Source organism: Coregonus lavaretus, assembly GCF_964263955.1.
Source record: "Coregonus lavaretus genome assembly, chromosome: 9".
Taxonomy (NCBI): domain Eukaryota; kingdom Metazoa; phylum Chordata; class Actinopteri; order Salmoniformes; family Salmonidae; genus Coregonus; species Coregonus lavaretus.
In genome coordinates this window covers 59,155,251-59,172,134 of record NC_139996.1, presented here as the reverse complement: position 1 = coordinate 59,172,134, position 16,884 = coordinate 59,155,251, and the positions used below count along the sequence as shown (strand labels likewise).

The 16,884-nt window shown below is 44.2% G+C and overlaps 1 protein-coding gene across 1 annotated transcript in view; it reads right to left on the bottom strand.

The window, feature by feature from the left end:
- Positions 1–16,884, bottom strand: part of LOC311134708 (membrane-associated guanylate kinase, WW and PDZ domain-containing protein 2-like) — a gene marked incomplete at its 5' end in the record, with an annotated part of 519,195 nt that overhangs the window by 111,173 nt on the left and 391,138 nt on the right. The window contains 3 exons of the mRNA XM_084168477.1: positions 887–1,069; positions 2,559–2,680; positions 3,815–3,872. Coding sequence (XP_084024603.1) covers positions 887–1,069; positions 2,559–2,680; positions 3,815–3,872 — 363 coding nt within the window. The remainder of the gene's footprint in view (positions 1–886; positions 1,070–2,558; positions 2,681–3,814; positions 3,873–16,884) is intronic.

Sequence of the window (16,884 nt, the reverse complement as noted above, 5' to 3'; positions counted from 1 at the left end):
ATTTAAGTGCATAGATTACATTATTTTTTCCCTCTGCCCCTGTTTTGAGACAGGTGCATGATAATGGTCCATTCTAAATCAAAACAAATTTCACACATATATTATTTACTATATGTTAAGACAAGATTAAATCAGGAATAGTCTGATGGGTGACAATATTAGCCTATCACTTGTGAATTATATATTATCACTTGTGAATGATGCCCTGCATCAGGCAAGAAACAATGCCTTTTTTTTGCGACTTTTTCTAATCATAGTCGCACACCTCATGTAGCCTAGCCCACGGGCCTATATGTTTTGATAAGGTTTGTATCATAACTAAAGTGGCCAAATAACTTCTTAAAATTAAGCACATTTAATCAGATTTACAAGGGGTGTAGAGCCTAACTGGCATACATAAGCAATGAGTGAGTTTCAAGTTTGGGGAAGATAATTTTCACCATAACAATGCACCTATATAAAAAAAAGCATTACATGCATATTATCATTTGCGGTCACTTTTGATAATGGTGTTTTCCCGCTAATGGAACATTCGCGCTTATAGCCTACTGCCGTGTGCGCATTGCTGCACTTATAATGTGAAGAAATAGCCTAATAGTTTATCACATTTTAAGCTAAACGTTCTGATCTGTTGCGTCAGCCTCATTGGGTAAAAATGTTTTTTTCATGCTAGTGGTTGTATTAATTTGGGATCTATCGCATCCCACAACTGTCCCAGACTATGTTTGGAATATTTATTTCTCGCACAGAATAGAATAGGTCAAATTTTGTACTATGGGGGACAGTAGATTGACAGTTGATGTATTTTTTTTACAATGCATCCTGGGGAAGTGTGTGTATGTGTGTGTGTGTGCGTGTGTGTGGTTGGTTAGTTCCTGTACAGTACCTGTGTCCATCTTCCCATCCTGTGCGGCTGGGCCCTCAGGTATGACACTCTTGACCTGCAGGAACTCATCTGGCTCATCCCCTCCGATGATGGTGAAGCCAAAGCCCATGTTGCTCTTCTGGAGAGCCGTTGACAAGAAGGAGCCCTTCAGCTGGGTGGGGTCCCGCGTGAACGAGGGCTTCTCTGGAGAATGGGAGGGTGAGATTAAAATAGGCCAGTTAAATACACTAGAATAATCACTCTTTTAAAAATATTGTATTTATTTATTTACTTGTTAAGTCAGTAGGATATAAAGGGAGAAAAAATGAGGGAGGAGAGACAGATCAGAAAAGGTCAGCCTGGACTGGAGCGGGGATTACATGTGGACTAGAGATGACATGTGGACTACCCACTCAGCCAAACTCAGGCACAATAATAATCACTCTTATAGTGATTACATCCGTGCAGGACAACTTTACCACTATAAGCGGTTGATCACATTAACAGCGTTCACTATAAGTGGAGTGTCTGTTTATAATATGATATGCCATTTAGCAGACGATTTTATCCAAAGAGACTTACATCCCTGTGAGTGTACATATTTTATAGTATTTGTATGTGATCCCTATGGGAATTGAACCCACATCCTTAGCGTTGTTAGCATGATGCTCTTACCAACTGAGGACCATGTTGTGCCTCTGTCGATTATACACTGAAGGTACAAAAAATAAAAACATCTTCCTTATATTGAGTTGCACCCGCCCCTTTTGCCCTCAGAACAGCCTCAATTCGTCGGGACATGGACTCTACAAGGTGTCAAAAGCGTTCCACAGGGATGCTGGTCTATGTTGACTCCAATGCTTCCCACAGTTGTGCCAAGTTGGCTGGATGTCCTTTGGGTGGTGGACATTTCTTGATATGGGAAACTGTTGAGCGTGAAAAACCCAGCAGCATTGCAGCTCTTGACACAAACCAGTGCGCCTGGAACCTACTACCATACCCTGTTCAAAGGCACTTCAATATTTTGTCTTACCCATTCACCCTCTGAATGGCACACATACACCATCCATGTCTTAATTGTCTCAAGGCTTAAAAATCCTTATTTAACCTGTCTCCTCCCCTCCATCTACACTGATTGAAGTGGATTTAACGAGTGACATCAATAAGGGATCATAGCTTTCACCTGGAAAGAGCAAGTGTTCTTAATGTTTTTTACACTCAGTGTAAGGAGAGTTAAGAAGGGGAAGTTGTATTTTTGTATATAATGGTCTGGGCTGACACTGTGTGTATATATTTTCCTCTAAATAGCGGGTAAGGGCAGAGCTGACAGTCCCTGGCTATAGTGGTCAGGTGCCACAAAGAGGGACTTAGGAAAATTACAATTGGCCCAGAACAGGGCAGCACGGCTGTCTCCTTAAGTGTACACGGAGAACTAACATTAATAAAATGCATGTCAATCTCTCCTGGCTCAAAGTAGAGGAGAGATTGACCTTCAACACTACCTGTTTAAACGACTAGCACACAGCTCAGACACCCATACACACACCACAAGACATGCCACCAGAGGTCTCTTCACAGTCCCCGAGTCCAGAACAGAGTCCAAAACAGCGCACAGTACTACATAGAGCCCATGGCTACATGGAACTCTATTCCACATCAAGTAACTAATGGAAGTATAGGGGTGTGGCTGTACCTCTGTACATAGTAGGTAAGGGCAGAGCTGACAGTCCCTGGCTCTGCATCTGCTGCTGCTGCTCCTGTCGTCTCTTGGCCTCCAGAACGGGGTTCTCAAACTGGGTCCTTCTGTTGATGTGGCTGCAGGGAACAGGACTATGACAGTGATATCCAGCAGCATCAGTGGGTTTTGGGTTCTCTTCTTCACGGCAGACAGATACACATTGACTAAGACGATGGTCACATTCCAGGCTAATTAAATTGCAGACGTTGCATTGGCATCAGATTGCTATATCATATTGATGTGGTTAGCTGATGTGTTTAATACCTAGCCAGGCATTGTGAGACTTGGCAGGCATCTGCAATGTAGTCAGTCTGGAACACGGCCATAACCGTTGGTTCTCGAGTGAGAACACACATCTAATTTGAGATCGTTGAACAGAGCTAAAATTGAAATCAATGCATGATTGAGGTGAAAGTGTCATGTTAGGATTTTGTTCTAAGTCTGTGGCTACCCACAGTAGCGATTGTAGTACACTCTAATGGAAAACTGTAATTTCTACAGTAAATATGTCTATTATAAACAGTAAAATACTGTGAACGCATTATACTGCAGCATACTGTAAATGATGCTGCATTGTGGGAAAATGTTGTGGGCAGTGAAAAAAAATCTCTATTTTGAATGGTACGGCATGTAAACACATTACCTAGCAGCCAACCAGCTGGCAACAATCCCATTGAATTACTGTAAAATACAAACACAGTCTCCCCTCAATGTATTAATTTACCATTACAGTAGCATTGCATTTTTTACAATACAATAGTACAGTCCATTGCTCTGATACTACAGTAACTTACAAGCAGCTAGTGGCAAATAAGTAACTGTGAATATTACAATAACTTACTTGCCACTAGTAACCCCTTTACAGTGTAACCCATTTACTTACTTGCCACTAGTAACCCCTTTACAGTGTAACTAATGAAGACAGAAATACATTTTCTTAGAAAAGCATTGTTGAATGTTGAATGTTCTTTAAATGTTTGTTGAATATTATAATGCTAACGTTAGACCACAACCTAATTAGAACTTAATGGGAATGGTAGCTAAAGTCCTGGGAATGTTCTTAGAAACAGCATTTTGTTATCAGAAACATTCTTTGAATGTTGGAGGAACGTTACTGTATTATCTTAACGTTAGACCAAAACCTGATTAGAAGTTAATAGGAATGTTAGCTAATGTCCTGGGAATATTCTTTATTTGCGGGGAGGACTTACTCCACGTAGTAACGGCCATAGATAGGGTCATCGATCTTCTCCCAGCCATATGGCAGCTCTGTACAGAGGGAAGAAAGAAATAGTGCTTTAGGAGAGAGGGAAAAATTAAGAAAGAAAGAAAGAGTGAAGGAACGATTTGGCAGGAATATGCCCACATTCAAGAAGGCCCCTTTAAAAAAAAGTATCAAATCAAATCAAATTGTATTTGTCACATGCGCCGAATACAACAGTGAATTGCATACTTACAAGCCCTTAACCAACAATGCAGTTCAAGAAATAGAGTTAAGAAAATATATAACTAAAGTAAAACATTTAATAAAAAGTAACACAATAAAATGACATAACAATATCGAGGCTATGTACAGGGGGTACCGGTACCGAGTCAATGTGCGGGGTTACAGGTTAGTCGAGGTAATTTGTTCAAGTAGGTAAGGGTAAAGTGACTATGTATAGATAATAAACAGCGAGTAGCAGCGGGGGGGAGGGGGGGTGGGTCAATGTCAATAGTATGGGTGGCCATTTGATTAATTGTTCAGCAGTCTTATAATTGGGGGTTGAAGCGGTTAAAGAGCATTTTGGACCTAGACATGGCACTCCGGTACCACTTGCCGTGTGGTAGCAGAGAGGACAGTCTATGACTTGGGTGACTGGAGACTTTGACAATTTTTTTGGCCTTCCTCTGACACCTCCTGGTATATAGGTCCTGGATGGCAGGAGCTTGGCCCCAGTGATGTATTGGGACGTACGCACTACCCTATGTAGCACCTTAGGGTCGGATGCTGAGCAGTTGCCATACCAGGCGGTGACGCAACCGGTAAGGATGCTCTCGATGGTGCAGCTGTATAACTTTTTGAAGATCTGGGGACCTATGCCAAATCTTTTCAGTCTCCGGAGGGGGAAAAGGTGTTGTGGGGCCCTCTTCACGACTGTCTTGGTGTGTTTGGACCATGATAGTTTGTTGGTGATCTGGACACCAAGGAACTTGAAACTAAACCCGCTCCACTACAGCCCCGTCGATGTTAATGGGGGCCTGTTCGGCCCTCCTTTTCCTGTAGTCCACAATCATCTCCTTTGTCTTGCTCACATCGAGGGAGAGGCTGTTGTCCTGGCACCACACTGCCAGGTCTCTGACCTCCTCCCTATAAGCTGTCTAATCGTTGTCGGTGATCAGGCGTACCACTGCTTTGTCGTCAGCAAACTTAATGATGGTGTTGGAGTCGTGCTTGGCCATGCAGTCGTGGGTGAACAGGGAGGACAGGAGGGGACTAAGCACTCACCCCTGAGGGGCCCCTGTGTTGAGGATCAGCGTGGCAGATGTGTTGTTGCCTACCCTTACCACCTGGGGGCGGCCCGTCAGGAAGTCCAGGATCCAGTTGCAGAGGGAGGTGTTTAGTCCAAGGGTCCTTAGCTTAGTTATGAGCTTTTTGGGCACTATAGTGTAGAACTCTTAACTGTAGTCAATGAACAGCATTCTCACATAGGTGTTCCTTTTGTCCAGGTGAGAAAGGGCAGTGTGGAGTGAGATTGAGATTGCGTCATCTGCGGATCTGTTGCGGCGGTATGCAAATTGGAGTGGGTCTAGGGTTTCCGGGATGATGGTGTTGATGTGAGCCATGAACAGCCTTTCAAAGCACTTCATGGCAACCGACATGAGTGCTCCGGGGCGGTAGTCATTCAGGCAGGTTACCTTCACATTCTTGGGCACAGGGACTCTGGTGGTCTGTTTGAAACATATAGGTATTACAGACTCAGTCATGGAGAGGGTGAAAATGTCAGTGAAGTCACTTGCCAGTTGGTCTGCGCATGCTCTGAGTACACGCCCTGGTAATCCATCTAGCCCCGCGGCCTTGTGAATGTTGACCTGTTTAAAGATCTTGCTCACATCGGCTACGGAGAGCGTGATCACACAATCATTTGGAACAGCTGGTGCTCTTATGCATACTTTAGTGTTGCTTGCCTCGAAGCGAGCATAAAAGGCATTTATCTTGACTGGTAGGCTCCCGTCACTGGGCAGCTTGCGGCTGGGTTTCCCTTTGTAGTCTGTAATAGTTTGCAAGCCCAGCCACATCCGAAAAGTATCAGAGCCGGTGTAGTAGGATTCAATCTTAGTCCTGTATTGACTGTTTGATGGTTCATTTGAGGGCATAGCGGGATTTCTTCTAAGCGTCCGGATTAGTGTCCTGCTCCTTGAAAGCGGCAGCTCTAGCTTTTAGCTCGGTGCGGATGCTGCCTGTAATCCATGGCTTCTGGTTGGGATATGTACATACGGTCACAGTGGGGACGACGTTGTCGATGCACTTATTGATGAAGCCGGTGAGTGAGGTGATATACTCCTCAATGCCGTTGGATGAATCACGGAACATATTCCAGTCTGTGCAAGCAAAACAGTCCAGTAGCGTAGCATCCGCGTAATCTGACCACTTGAGCGAGTCACTGGTACTTTTTGCTTCAGTTTTTGCTTGTAAGTAGGAATCAGGAGTATAGAATGATGGTCAGATTTGCCAAATGGAGGGCGAGGGAGAGTTTTTGTTCCTCTGGTTGCACATTCAACATGCTGGTAGAAATGAGGTAAATCAGATGTAAGTTTACCTGCATTAAAGTCACTAGGAGTGCCGCTTCTGGATGAGCATTTTCTTTTTTGCGTATGGCCTTATACAGCTCGTTGTGTGCAGTCTTAGTGCCAGCATCGGTTTTTGGTGGTAAATAGATGGCTACGAATAATATAGATGAGAACTCTCAAGGTAGATAGTGTGGTCTACAGCTTATCATGAGGTACTCTACCTCAGGAGAGCAATATCTTAAGACTTCTTTAACATTAGACATCGTGCACCAGCAGTTATTGACAAATAGACACACACCCCTGCCCCTCGTCTTACCAGACGTAGCTGCTCTGTCCTGCCGATGCATGGAAAACCCAGCCAGCTCTATATTATCTGTTTCGTCATTCAGCCAAGACTCATTGAAACATAAGATATTACAGTTTTTAATGTCCCGTTTGTAGGATAATCTCGACAGTAGATCATCGAGTTTGTTTTCCAGTGATTGCAAGTTGACCAATAGAACCGATGGTAGTGGCGATTTACTCACTCGCCTCCGAATCCTCACAAGGCACCCCGACCTTCTCCCTCTGTATCTCCGCCTTTTCTTCATGTGACTGACAGGGATTTGGGCCTGGTCTCCGGAAAGCAGCATATCCTTCGTGTCGGACTCATTAAAGAAAAAATCTCCATCCAGTTCGAGGTAATAGCTGTTCTGATGTCCAGAAAATATTTTCTATCGTAAGAGACGGCAACTTTATGTAGCTGCAACTTTATGTACAAAGTAAATTACAAACAATGCGAAAAAACTAACAAAATAGCACAGTTGGTTAGGAGCCCGTAAAACGGCAGCCATCCCAGGTACTGGATTGAGCGAATAGTTAAATGAAAACAAAATGGGTAGAATGTCCATAGGGGGACCAGCAGGGGGGTAAAGTGAATGAAACAATAATAATAAAAAGATATATCTACAGTTGAAGTCGGAAGTTTACATACACTTAGGTATGTTTCATTAAAACTTGTTTTTCAACCACTCCACACATTTCTTGTTAACAAACTATAGTTGTGGAAAGTCATTTAGGACATCTACTTTGTGCATAACACAAGTAATTTTTCCAACAATTGTTTACAGACAAATTATTTGACTTATAATTCACTGTATCAAAATTCCAGTGGGTCAGAAGTTGACATACACTGAGTTGACTGTGCCTTTAAACAGCTTGGAAAATTCCAGAAAATGATGTCATGGCTTTAGAAGCTTCTGAGAGGCTAATTTACATCATTTGAGTCAATTGGAGGTGTACCTGTGGATGTATTTAAAGGCCTACCTTCAAACTCAGTGCCTCTTTGCTTGACATCATGGGAAAATCAAAAGAAATCAGCCAAGACCTCAGAAAAATAATTGTAGACCTCCACAAGTCTGGTTCATCCTTGGGAGCAATTTCCAAATGCCTGAAGGTACCACGTTCATCTGTACAAACAATAGTACGCAAGTATAAACACCATTGGACCACACAGCCAACATACCGCAAGGTCAAAGGACCTTGTGAAGATGCTGGAGGAAACAGGTACAAAAGTATCTATATCCACAGTAAAACGAGTCCTATATCGACATAACCTGAAAGGCCGCTAAGCAAGGAAGAAGCCACTGCTCCAAAACCGCCATAAAAAAGCCAGACTACGGTTTGCAACTGCACATGGGGACAAAGATTGTACTTTTTGGAAAAATTGAGTCTGATGAAAAAAAAATATAACTGTTTGGCCATAATGACCATCGTTATGTTTGGAGGAAAAAGGGGGATGCTTGCAAGCCGAAGAACACCATCCCAACCGTGAAGCACGGGGGTGGCAGCATCATGCTGTGGGGGTGCTTTGCTGCAGGAGGGACTGGTGCACTTCACAAAATAGATGGCATCATTAGGAAGGAAAATTATGTGGATATATTGAAGCAACATCTCAAGACATCAGTCAGGAAGTTAAAGCTTGGTGGCAAATGGGTCTTCCAAATGGACAATGACCCCAGGCATACTTCAAAAGTTGTGGCAAAATGGCTTAAGGACAACAAAGTCAAGGTATTGGAGTGGCCATCACAAAGCCCTGACCTCAATGCTATAGAACATTTATGGGCAGAACTGAGAAAGCGTGTGCAAGCAATGAGGCCTACTAACCAGACTCAGTTACACCATCTCTGTCAGGAGGAATGGGCCAAAATTCACCCAACATATTGTGGGAAGCTTGTGGAAGGCTACCCGAAACGTTTGACCCAAGTTAAACAATTTAAAGGCAATGCTACCAAATACTAATTGAGTGTATGTAAACTTGTGACCCACTGGGAATGTGAAAGCTGAAATAAATAATTATTTCTACTATTGTTCTGACATTTCACATTCTTAAAATAAGAATAAGACAGGGAATTTTTACTAGGATTAAATGTCAGGAATTGTGAAAAACTGATTTTAAATCTATTTGGCTAAGGTGTATGTAAACTTCCAACTTCAACTGTATACAGTGGGGGAAAAAAGTATTTAGTCAGCCACCAATTGTGCAAGTTCTCCCACTTAAAAAGATGAGAGTGGCCTGTAATTTTCATCATAGGTACACGTCAACTATGACAGACAAAATAAGAAGAAAAGAAATCCAGAAAATCACATTGTAGGATTTTTTATGAATTTATTTGCAAATTATGGTGGAAAATAAGTATTTGGTCAATAACAAAAGTTTCTCAATACTTTGTTATATACCCTTTGTTGGCAATGACACAGGTCAAACGTTTTCTGTAAGTCTTCATAAGGTTTTCACACACTGTTGCTGGTATTTGGCCCATTCCTCCATAGAGATCTCCTCTAGAGCAGTGATGTTTTGGGGCTGTCGCTGGGCAACACGGACTTTCAACTCCCTCCAAAGATTTTCTATGGGGTTGAGATCTGGAGACTGGCTAGGCCACTCCAGGACCTTGAAATGCTTCTTACGAAGCCACTCCTTTGTTGGCCGGGCGGTGTGTTTGGGATCATTGTCATGCTGAAAGACCCAGCCACGTTTCATCTTTAATGCTCTTGATGATGGAAGGAGCTTTTCACTCAGAATCTCATGATACATGGCCCCATTCACTATTTCCTTTACACGGATCAGTCATCCTGGTCCCTTTGCAGAAAAACAGCCCCAAAGCATGATGTTTCCACCCCCATGCTTCACAGTAGGTATGGTTTTCTTTGGATGCAACTCAGCATTCTTTGTCCTCCAAACACGACGAGTTGAGTCTTTACCAAAAAGTTATATTTTGGTTTCATCTGACCATATGACATTCTCCCGATCCTCTTCTGGATTATCCAAATGCACTCTAGCAAATTCAGACGGGCCTGGACATGTACTGGCTTAAGCAGGGGGACACGTCTGACACTGCAGGATTTGAGTCCCTGGCGGCGTAGTGTTTTACTGATGGTAGGCTTTTTTACTTTGGTCCCAGCTCTCTGCAGGTCATTCACTAGGTCCCCCCGTGTGGTTCTGGGATTTTTGCTCACCATTCTTGTGATCATTTTGACCCCACAGGGTGAGATCTTGCGTGGAGCCTCAGATCGAGGGTGATTATCAGTGGTCTTGTATGTCTTCCATTTCCTAATAATTGCTCCCACAGTTGATTTCTTCAAACCAAGCTGGTTACCTGTTGCAGATTCAGTCTTCCCAGTCTGGTGCAGGTCTACAATTTTGTTTCTGGTGTCCTTTGACAGCTCTTTGGTCTTGGCCATAGTGGAGTTTGGAGTGTGACTGTTTGAGGTTGTGGACAGGTGTCTTTTATACTGATAACAAGTTCAAACAGGTGCCATTAATACAGGTAACGAGTGGAGGACAGAGGAGCCTCTTAAAGAAGAAGTTACAGGTCTGTGAGAGCCAGAAATCTTGCTTGTTTGTAGGTGACCAAATACTTATTTTCCACCATAATTAGCAAATAAATTCATAAAAAATCCTACAATGTGATTTTCTGGATTTCTTTTCTCAATTTGTCTGTCATAGTTGACGTGTACCTGTGATGAAAATTACAGGCCTCTCTCATCTTTTTAAGTGGGAGAACTTGCACAATCGATGGCTGACTAAATACTTTTTCCCCCCACTGTATATATATTATATACAGCTGTAACAATGCTAAATGTCCATTGGGTTGTGGGGGCAGGATAAATGTTTGTTGTGGGAGCTAGAATATCCATATGGGGAGCAGCAAGTGGGGGGGGGGGGGGGGTAGTGTGAGTACGTAGCTGCCAATTGGCTATTCAGCAGCCTGATGATCTGGGGGTACACGCTATTGGCCAGTCTGACAATTTTTGCCAAGGTACTCCTATACTGCCCACATCATTTGCCACATGCGCTGAATACAGCAGGTGTAGACATTACAGTGAAATGCTTACTTACAAGCCCTTAACCAACAATGCATTTTTGAAATATTTTTTGTTTGTTTAAAAAAATAAAAGCAAATAACTAAGGAGCAGCAGTAATATAAAATAACAGTAGGGAGGCTATATATACAGGGGGGTACCAGTGCAGAGTCAATGTGCGGGGGCAACGACTAGTCGACCTAATTGAGGTAATATGTACATGTGGGTAGAGTTAAAGTGACTATGCATAAATAATAGACAGACTAGCAGCAGCGTAAAAGAGGGGGGTGGGGGTGGGGTCCAGGTAGCAATGATTAGCTGTTCCGGAGTCTTATGGCTTGGGGGTAGAAGCTGTTGAGAAGCCTTTTGGACCTAGACTTGGCGCTCCGATACCGCTTGCCGTGTTGTAGCAGAGAGAACAGTCTATGACTAGGTTTGCTGGAGTCTTTGACAATTTTGAGGGCCTTCCTCTGACATAGCCTGGTATAGAGGTCCTGGATGGCAGGAAGCTTGGCCCCAGTGATGATGATGGTGCTTCTGTAGAACACAGTGAGGGCCCTCGGGGACAGGCCAAATGTATTTCGCCTCCTGAGGTTGAAGAGTCGCTGCCGTGCCCTCTTCACCAAGGTGTCCGTGTGGTTTGACCATTTCAGCTCATCAGAGATGTGTACGCCGATTAACTTTTTGACCATCTCCACCGCGGCCCCGGTGATGAGGATGGGGGTGTTTCCAACCTGGTTCCTCCTGAAGTCCACAATCAGCTCCTTTGTTTTGCTGACATTGAGGGAGGGGTTGTTTACCTGGCACCACACCGTCGGAGTGCCTACCTCCTCTCTGTAAGCCGTCTCGTCGTTGTTGGAAGTCAGGCTTACTACTGTTGTGTCGTCAGAGAACTTGATGATGGAGTTGGAACTGTGTGAGGCCACACAGTCGTGGGTATACAGGGAGTACAGGATAGACTAAGGATGCACCCTTTGGGGCCCCCGTGTTGAGGATCAGTGTGGAGGAGGTAATGTTGCCTACCTTCACCACCTGTGGCACATCAGGAAGTCCAGTACACAGTTACATAGGGAGGAGTTTAGTCCCAAGGTCATGAGCTTTGTGATGAGCTTAGAGGGCACTATGGTATTGAAGGCCGAGCAGTAGTCGATGAACAGCATCCTCACATATGCATTCCTTTTGTCCAGGTGGGTGAGGGCAGTGAGCAGTGCAATGGCGATTGCGTTGTCCGTGGATCTATCAGGGCGTTAGATGAATTGGAGAGGGTCGTATGTGTCGGGGAAGGAGGAGGTGATGTGGTCTTTGACTAGCCTCTCGAAGCACTTCATGATGACGGAAATGAGTGCTACAGGTAGGGTAGGTAATCAGTTCAGTTACTTTCGCTTTCTTGGGCACGGGATGATAGTGGAAAATGTCAGAAAACACAACAGCTAGCTGGTCTGCACATGCTCTGAGGGCACGGTTAGGGATACCGTCTGCGAGGGTTAACAAGCTTGAATGACTTACATACGTCCTCTGTGAAGGCAGTAAGCATGTAGCCCTCGTTGTCCTCAGGGGTTCTCCTCGGCAGCTCAGATTCGTTATGCTCGAAGCGGGAGAGAAAAGGGTGTTTAGCTCATCCGGTAGGTTGGTGTCTGCAACGTGACTGGTTTTCTTTTTGTATTCCATGATCGTTAGAAGCCCCTGCCACAAACGCCGCATGTCTGACCCGCTGAATTGCTCCTCCACTTTGTCCTTATACTTGTGTCTCACCATCTTGATTGATCTGTGTAGGTCGTATTTGTACTGTTTAACCATACAATAGTCTGTGGTCTCCTTGACGTGTTTACTGTATCTGCAGCATCTCTCTCTCTCCTCATGTGAAGACACGCACACGTGTTTCTGGCACTGACACCATGAATGATGTCATGGCAGTAGAAACCGTGGTGGTGTGGCAGGTTGGGGGAAGGGTCAGGTGGATTGAGATGGGGGATAGGGTAGTGGGTATGGAAGTCAGGGGATAGGAACGGTAGGTGGGTGAGATGGTGTTGGGTGTTGGGGATAAGGTGGGATGGGGGTTGGATTGTAGGGGTTGGGGAGCTGGGGTGTTGGGGAAGCAGGTGCAATGCTCTACTGGGTCTGTAGTGCACACTTCACTGACTGGCTGCAACAACATAGGACAAATTGCTAGGACTTTAGAATGCCAACATGCCCTGTACGTGCGCGCACTCACGCACGCACACGCACACACACTCCACTTTACCACTTAATAGGATCCACAGCCCCAGGTCTATCAGACAGTCATACTGTAAATCCCACATACCACAGTACAGCCCCTCCCTCACTACTGTGTGTGTGTCCGCATGTGTGTATGTGTAAGGGATATACTCCCCTTCTCCCCCAGACCTCACACACAGACACCCATACATACCCCATGAGACATGCTACCAGGGGTCACTTCACAGTCCCCAAGTCCAAAACAAATTCACGGCAATGCACAGTATTATACAGAGCCATGATCGCATGGAATTCCCATCTCCAATTACTCAAGCAAACAGCAAAATTCCCTTTTTATAAAATATAAAAAAACTTCAGATGGAATGGCGGGGACTGTGAGAGTATAAACACACGCATACTAGGGTTGGGCAGTATCCAGATATTTATATCGTCATAGCGTCATTCTCTCACCGCGGGATTTATGGTATTACAGGCTTAGATCCCTCTGATGTCAAAAACTACAGACCAGTATCCCTTCTTTCTTTTCTCTCCAAAACTCTTGAGCGTGCCGTCTTTAGCCAACTCTCTTGCTATCTCTCTCAGAATGACCTTCTTGATCCAAACCAGTCAGGTTTCAAGACTGGTCATTCAACTGAGACTGCTCTTCTCTGTGTCATGGAGGTTCTCCGCACTGGTAAAGCTAACTCTCTCTCCTCTGCTCTTGTCCTTCTAGACCTGTCTGCTGCCTTTGATACTGTGAACCATCAGATCCTCCTCTCCACCCTCTCCGAGTTGGGCATCTCCGGCGCGGCTCACTCTTGGATTGCGTCCTACCTGACCGGTCGCTCCTACCAAGTGGCGTGGCGAGAATCTGTCTCCGCACCACGTGCTCTCCCCAGGGCTCAGTTCTAGGCCCTCTCCTATTCTCGCTATACACCAAGTCACTTGGCTCTGTCATATCCTCACATGGCCTCTCCTATCATTGCTACGCAGACGACACACAACTAATCTTCTCCTTTTTCTGATAACCAGGTGGTGAATCGCATCTCTGCATGTCTGGCAGACATATCAGTGTGGATGATGGATCACCACCTCAAGCTGAACCTCGGCAAGACGGAGCTGCTCTTCCTCCCGGGGAAGGACTGCCCGTTCCTTGATCTCGCCATCACGGTTGACAACTCCGTTGTGTCCTCCTCCCAGAGTGCGAAGAGCCTTGGCATGACCCTGGACAACACCCTGTCGTTCTCCGCTAACATCAAAGCGGTGACCCGATCCTGTAGGTTCATGCTCTACAACATTCGGAGAGTACGACCCTGCCTTACACAGGAAGCGGCACAGGTCCTAATTCAGGCACTTGTCATCTCCCGTCTGGATTACTGCAAGTCACTGTTGGCTGGGCTCCCTGCCTGTGCCATTAAACCCCTACAACTCATCCAGAATGCCGCAGCCCGTCTGGTGTTCAACCTTCCCAAGTTCTCTCACGTCACCCCGCTCCTCCGCACACTCCACTGGCTTCCAGTTGAAGCTCGCATCTGCTACAAGACCATGGTGCTTGCCTACGGAGCTGTGATGGGAACGGCACCTTCGTTCCTTCAGGCTCTGATCAGTCCCTACACCCAAACGAGGGCATTGCGTTCATCCACCTCTGGCCTGCTGGCCCCCCTACCTCTGCGGAAGCACAGTTCCCGCTCAGCCCAGTCAAAACTGTTCGCTGCTCTGGCACCCCAATGGTGGAACAAGCTCCCTCACGACACCAGGACAGCGGAGTCACTCACCACCTTCCGGAGACACTTGAAACCCCACCTCTTTAAGGAATACCTGGGATAGGATAAAGTAATCCTTCTACACCCTTACCCCACCCCACCCCCCCAAAAAATAATAATAAATAATAATAAAAAATTAAAAAACATATTGTAAAGTGGTTATCCCACTGGCTATAAGGTGAATGCACCAATTGGTAAGTCGCTCTGGATAAGAGCGTCTGCTAAATGACGTAAATGTAAATGTAAATGCTTAGTACATAAGGATGTACCAAAAAAAATAAAAAAATACATTGGCCATCTATTACCAGTATGCTAACTAAATTAGCACAAGTAATAGCAGTTTTCCATGGAGGCTCAGAGCTAAATATGCTAACGAGCACAAACGGAAATAAAAGAATCGCAAAGACAGGCAATCCAGCTCATAAAGTTATACATATATAGGTAGGAACTACTGAACGTCATTGTTGGTGAGTTTGGACATTTATAAGCAAATGTGAATGAGAGACATTGTGCAAATAAACAACGTTTTGACGCATGCTTGTCTGAAGGAAGACAGTACTGTGTACACCCTGTGTTTGTGTGGAGTCTGGAGTCGCTAGGGCAACGGGCCTGCCTGCTCTGCTTTTAGAAGATGGGGGAGTAGCAGACGGGATGAGAACGGAGAGGAGAATAAATGCAAGGAAATCAAGCAGCACAGATAACTCATCCAAAGGACTTTGACTTCTCAAACACGGCTGAAAGCTATGACAATATAATGCCCCATCACCTTATTAATTCAGCCACTTACTTAGATAACTAGCAAGTTAAATTTAGGGGTCGCAGAATTCTTCATTTTTCAGGCAGGAAAAAAAAATTAAGTGCAAACACAGATCGAAAATATTGTAATTTCTGCTCGGCATCAAACTAATTTTGTGCTTCAGTTGCAGTTCTCAACTCAGATGAGAATTCACTTAAGGGCATTCCATCAGCAGACAGCGCTCTGACTGATGTGTAGCTACTTTTCTCCAGTACTTTTCTCGGTGTAGCCAGCCTACTTTCTTTCTATGATAAACATTAGAAATATGATGGCCATGCATTGTTTTTGCAAAATATACCATGCATTTTCATTGTAAACAAATGTATTTGTGTGGCTGCCAGCCAAATCGCGTTGCACTTCTGTTGTCATCTGATGACAATGAAGCTATTTTCTGCCGAATGTGTTGCACCAATGTATTTTCTGCATAGTTGCATGTCCCAGATCACTCTATTGAAGCAAAAAAAACACTATATAAAACGCGAACCATGTCAAAACACAGCTGTACTCACCTGCTCCCACTTTCTCCTGTTGTGCTATTTTCAAACAAACACATGACTGGCTCAACTGTTCTGGGGAACTATGGTAAGCTTCATAATGTAAAATAATGTTACAGGTGAAATGAAGAACGTGATCTGCTTTATCTCCTAATGTATTGCACAAGTTGACTGCAGGTATTTACTTAAAAAGTAGCTTCACATACAATACCGGTCAAAGGTTTTTGAACACCTACTCATTCACAGGTTTTTCTTTATTTTTACTATTTTCTACATTGTAGAATAATAGTGAAGAAATCAAAACTATGAAATAACACATATGGAATCATGTAGTAACCAAAAAAGTGTTAAACAAATCAAAATATATTTAATATTTGAGATTCTTCAAATAGCAACCATTTGCCTTGATGACAGCTTTGCACACACTTGGTATTCTCTCAACCAGCTTCATTAGGTAGTCACCTGGAATGCATTTCAATTAACAGGTGTACCTACTTAAAAGTTAATTTGTGGAATTTCTTTCCTTCTTAATGCGTTTGAGCCAATCAGTTGTGATGTGACAAGGTAGGGGTGGTATACAGAAGATAGCCCTATTTGGTAAAAGACCGAGCCCATATTATGGCAAGAACAGCTCAAATAAGCAATGAGAAATTACAGTCCATCATTACTTTAAAACATGAAGGTCAGTCAATACGGAACATTACTTCAAGTGCAGTCACAAAACACCTCAAGCGCTATGATGAAACTGGCTCTTATGAGGTCAGCTACAGGAATGGAAGACCCAGAGTTACCTCTGCTGCAGAGGATAAGTTCATTAGAGTTACCAGCCTCAGAAATTGCTGCCAAAATAAATGCTTCACAGAGTTCAAGTAACAGACACATCTCAACATCAACTTTTCAGAGGAGACTGTGTGAATCAG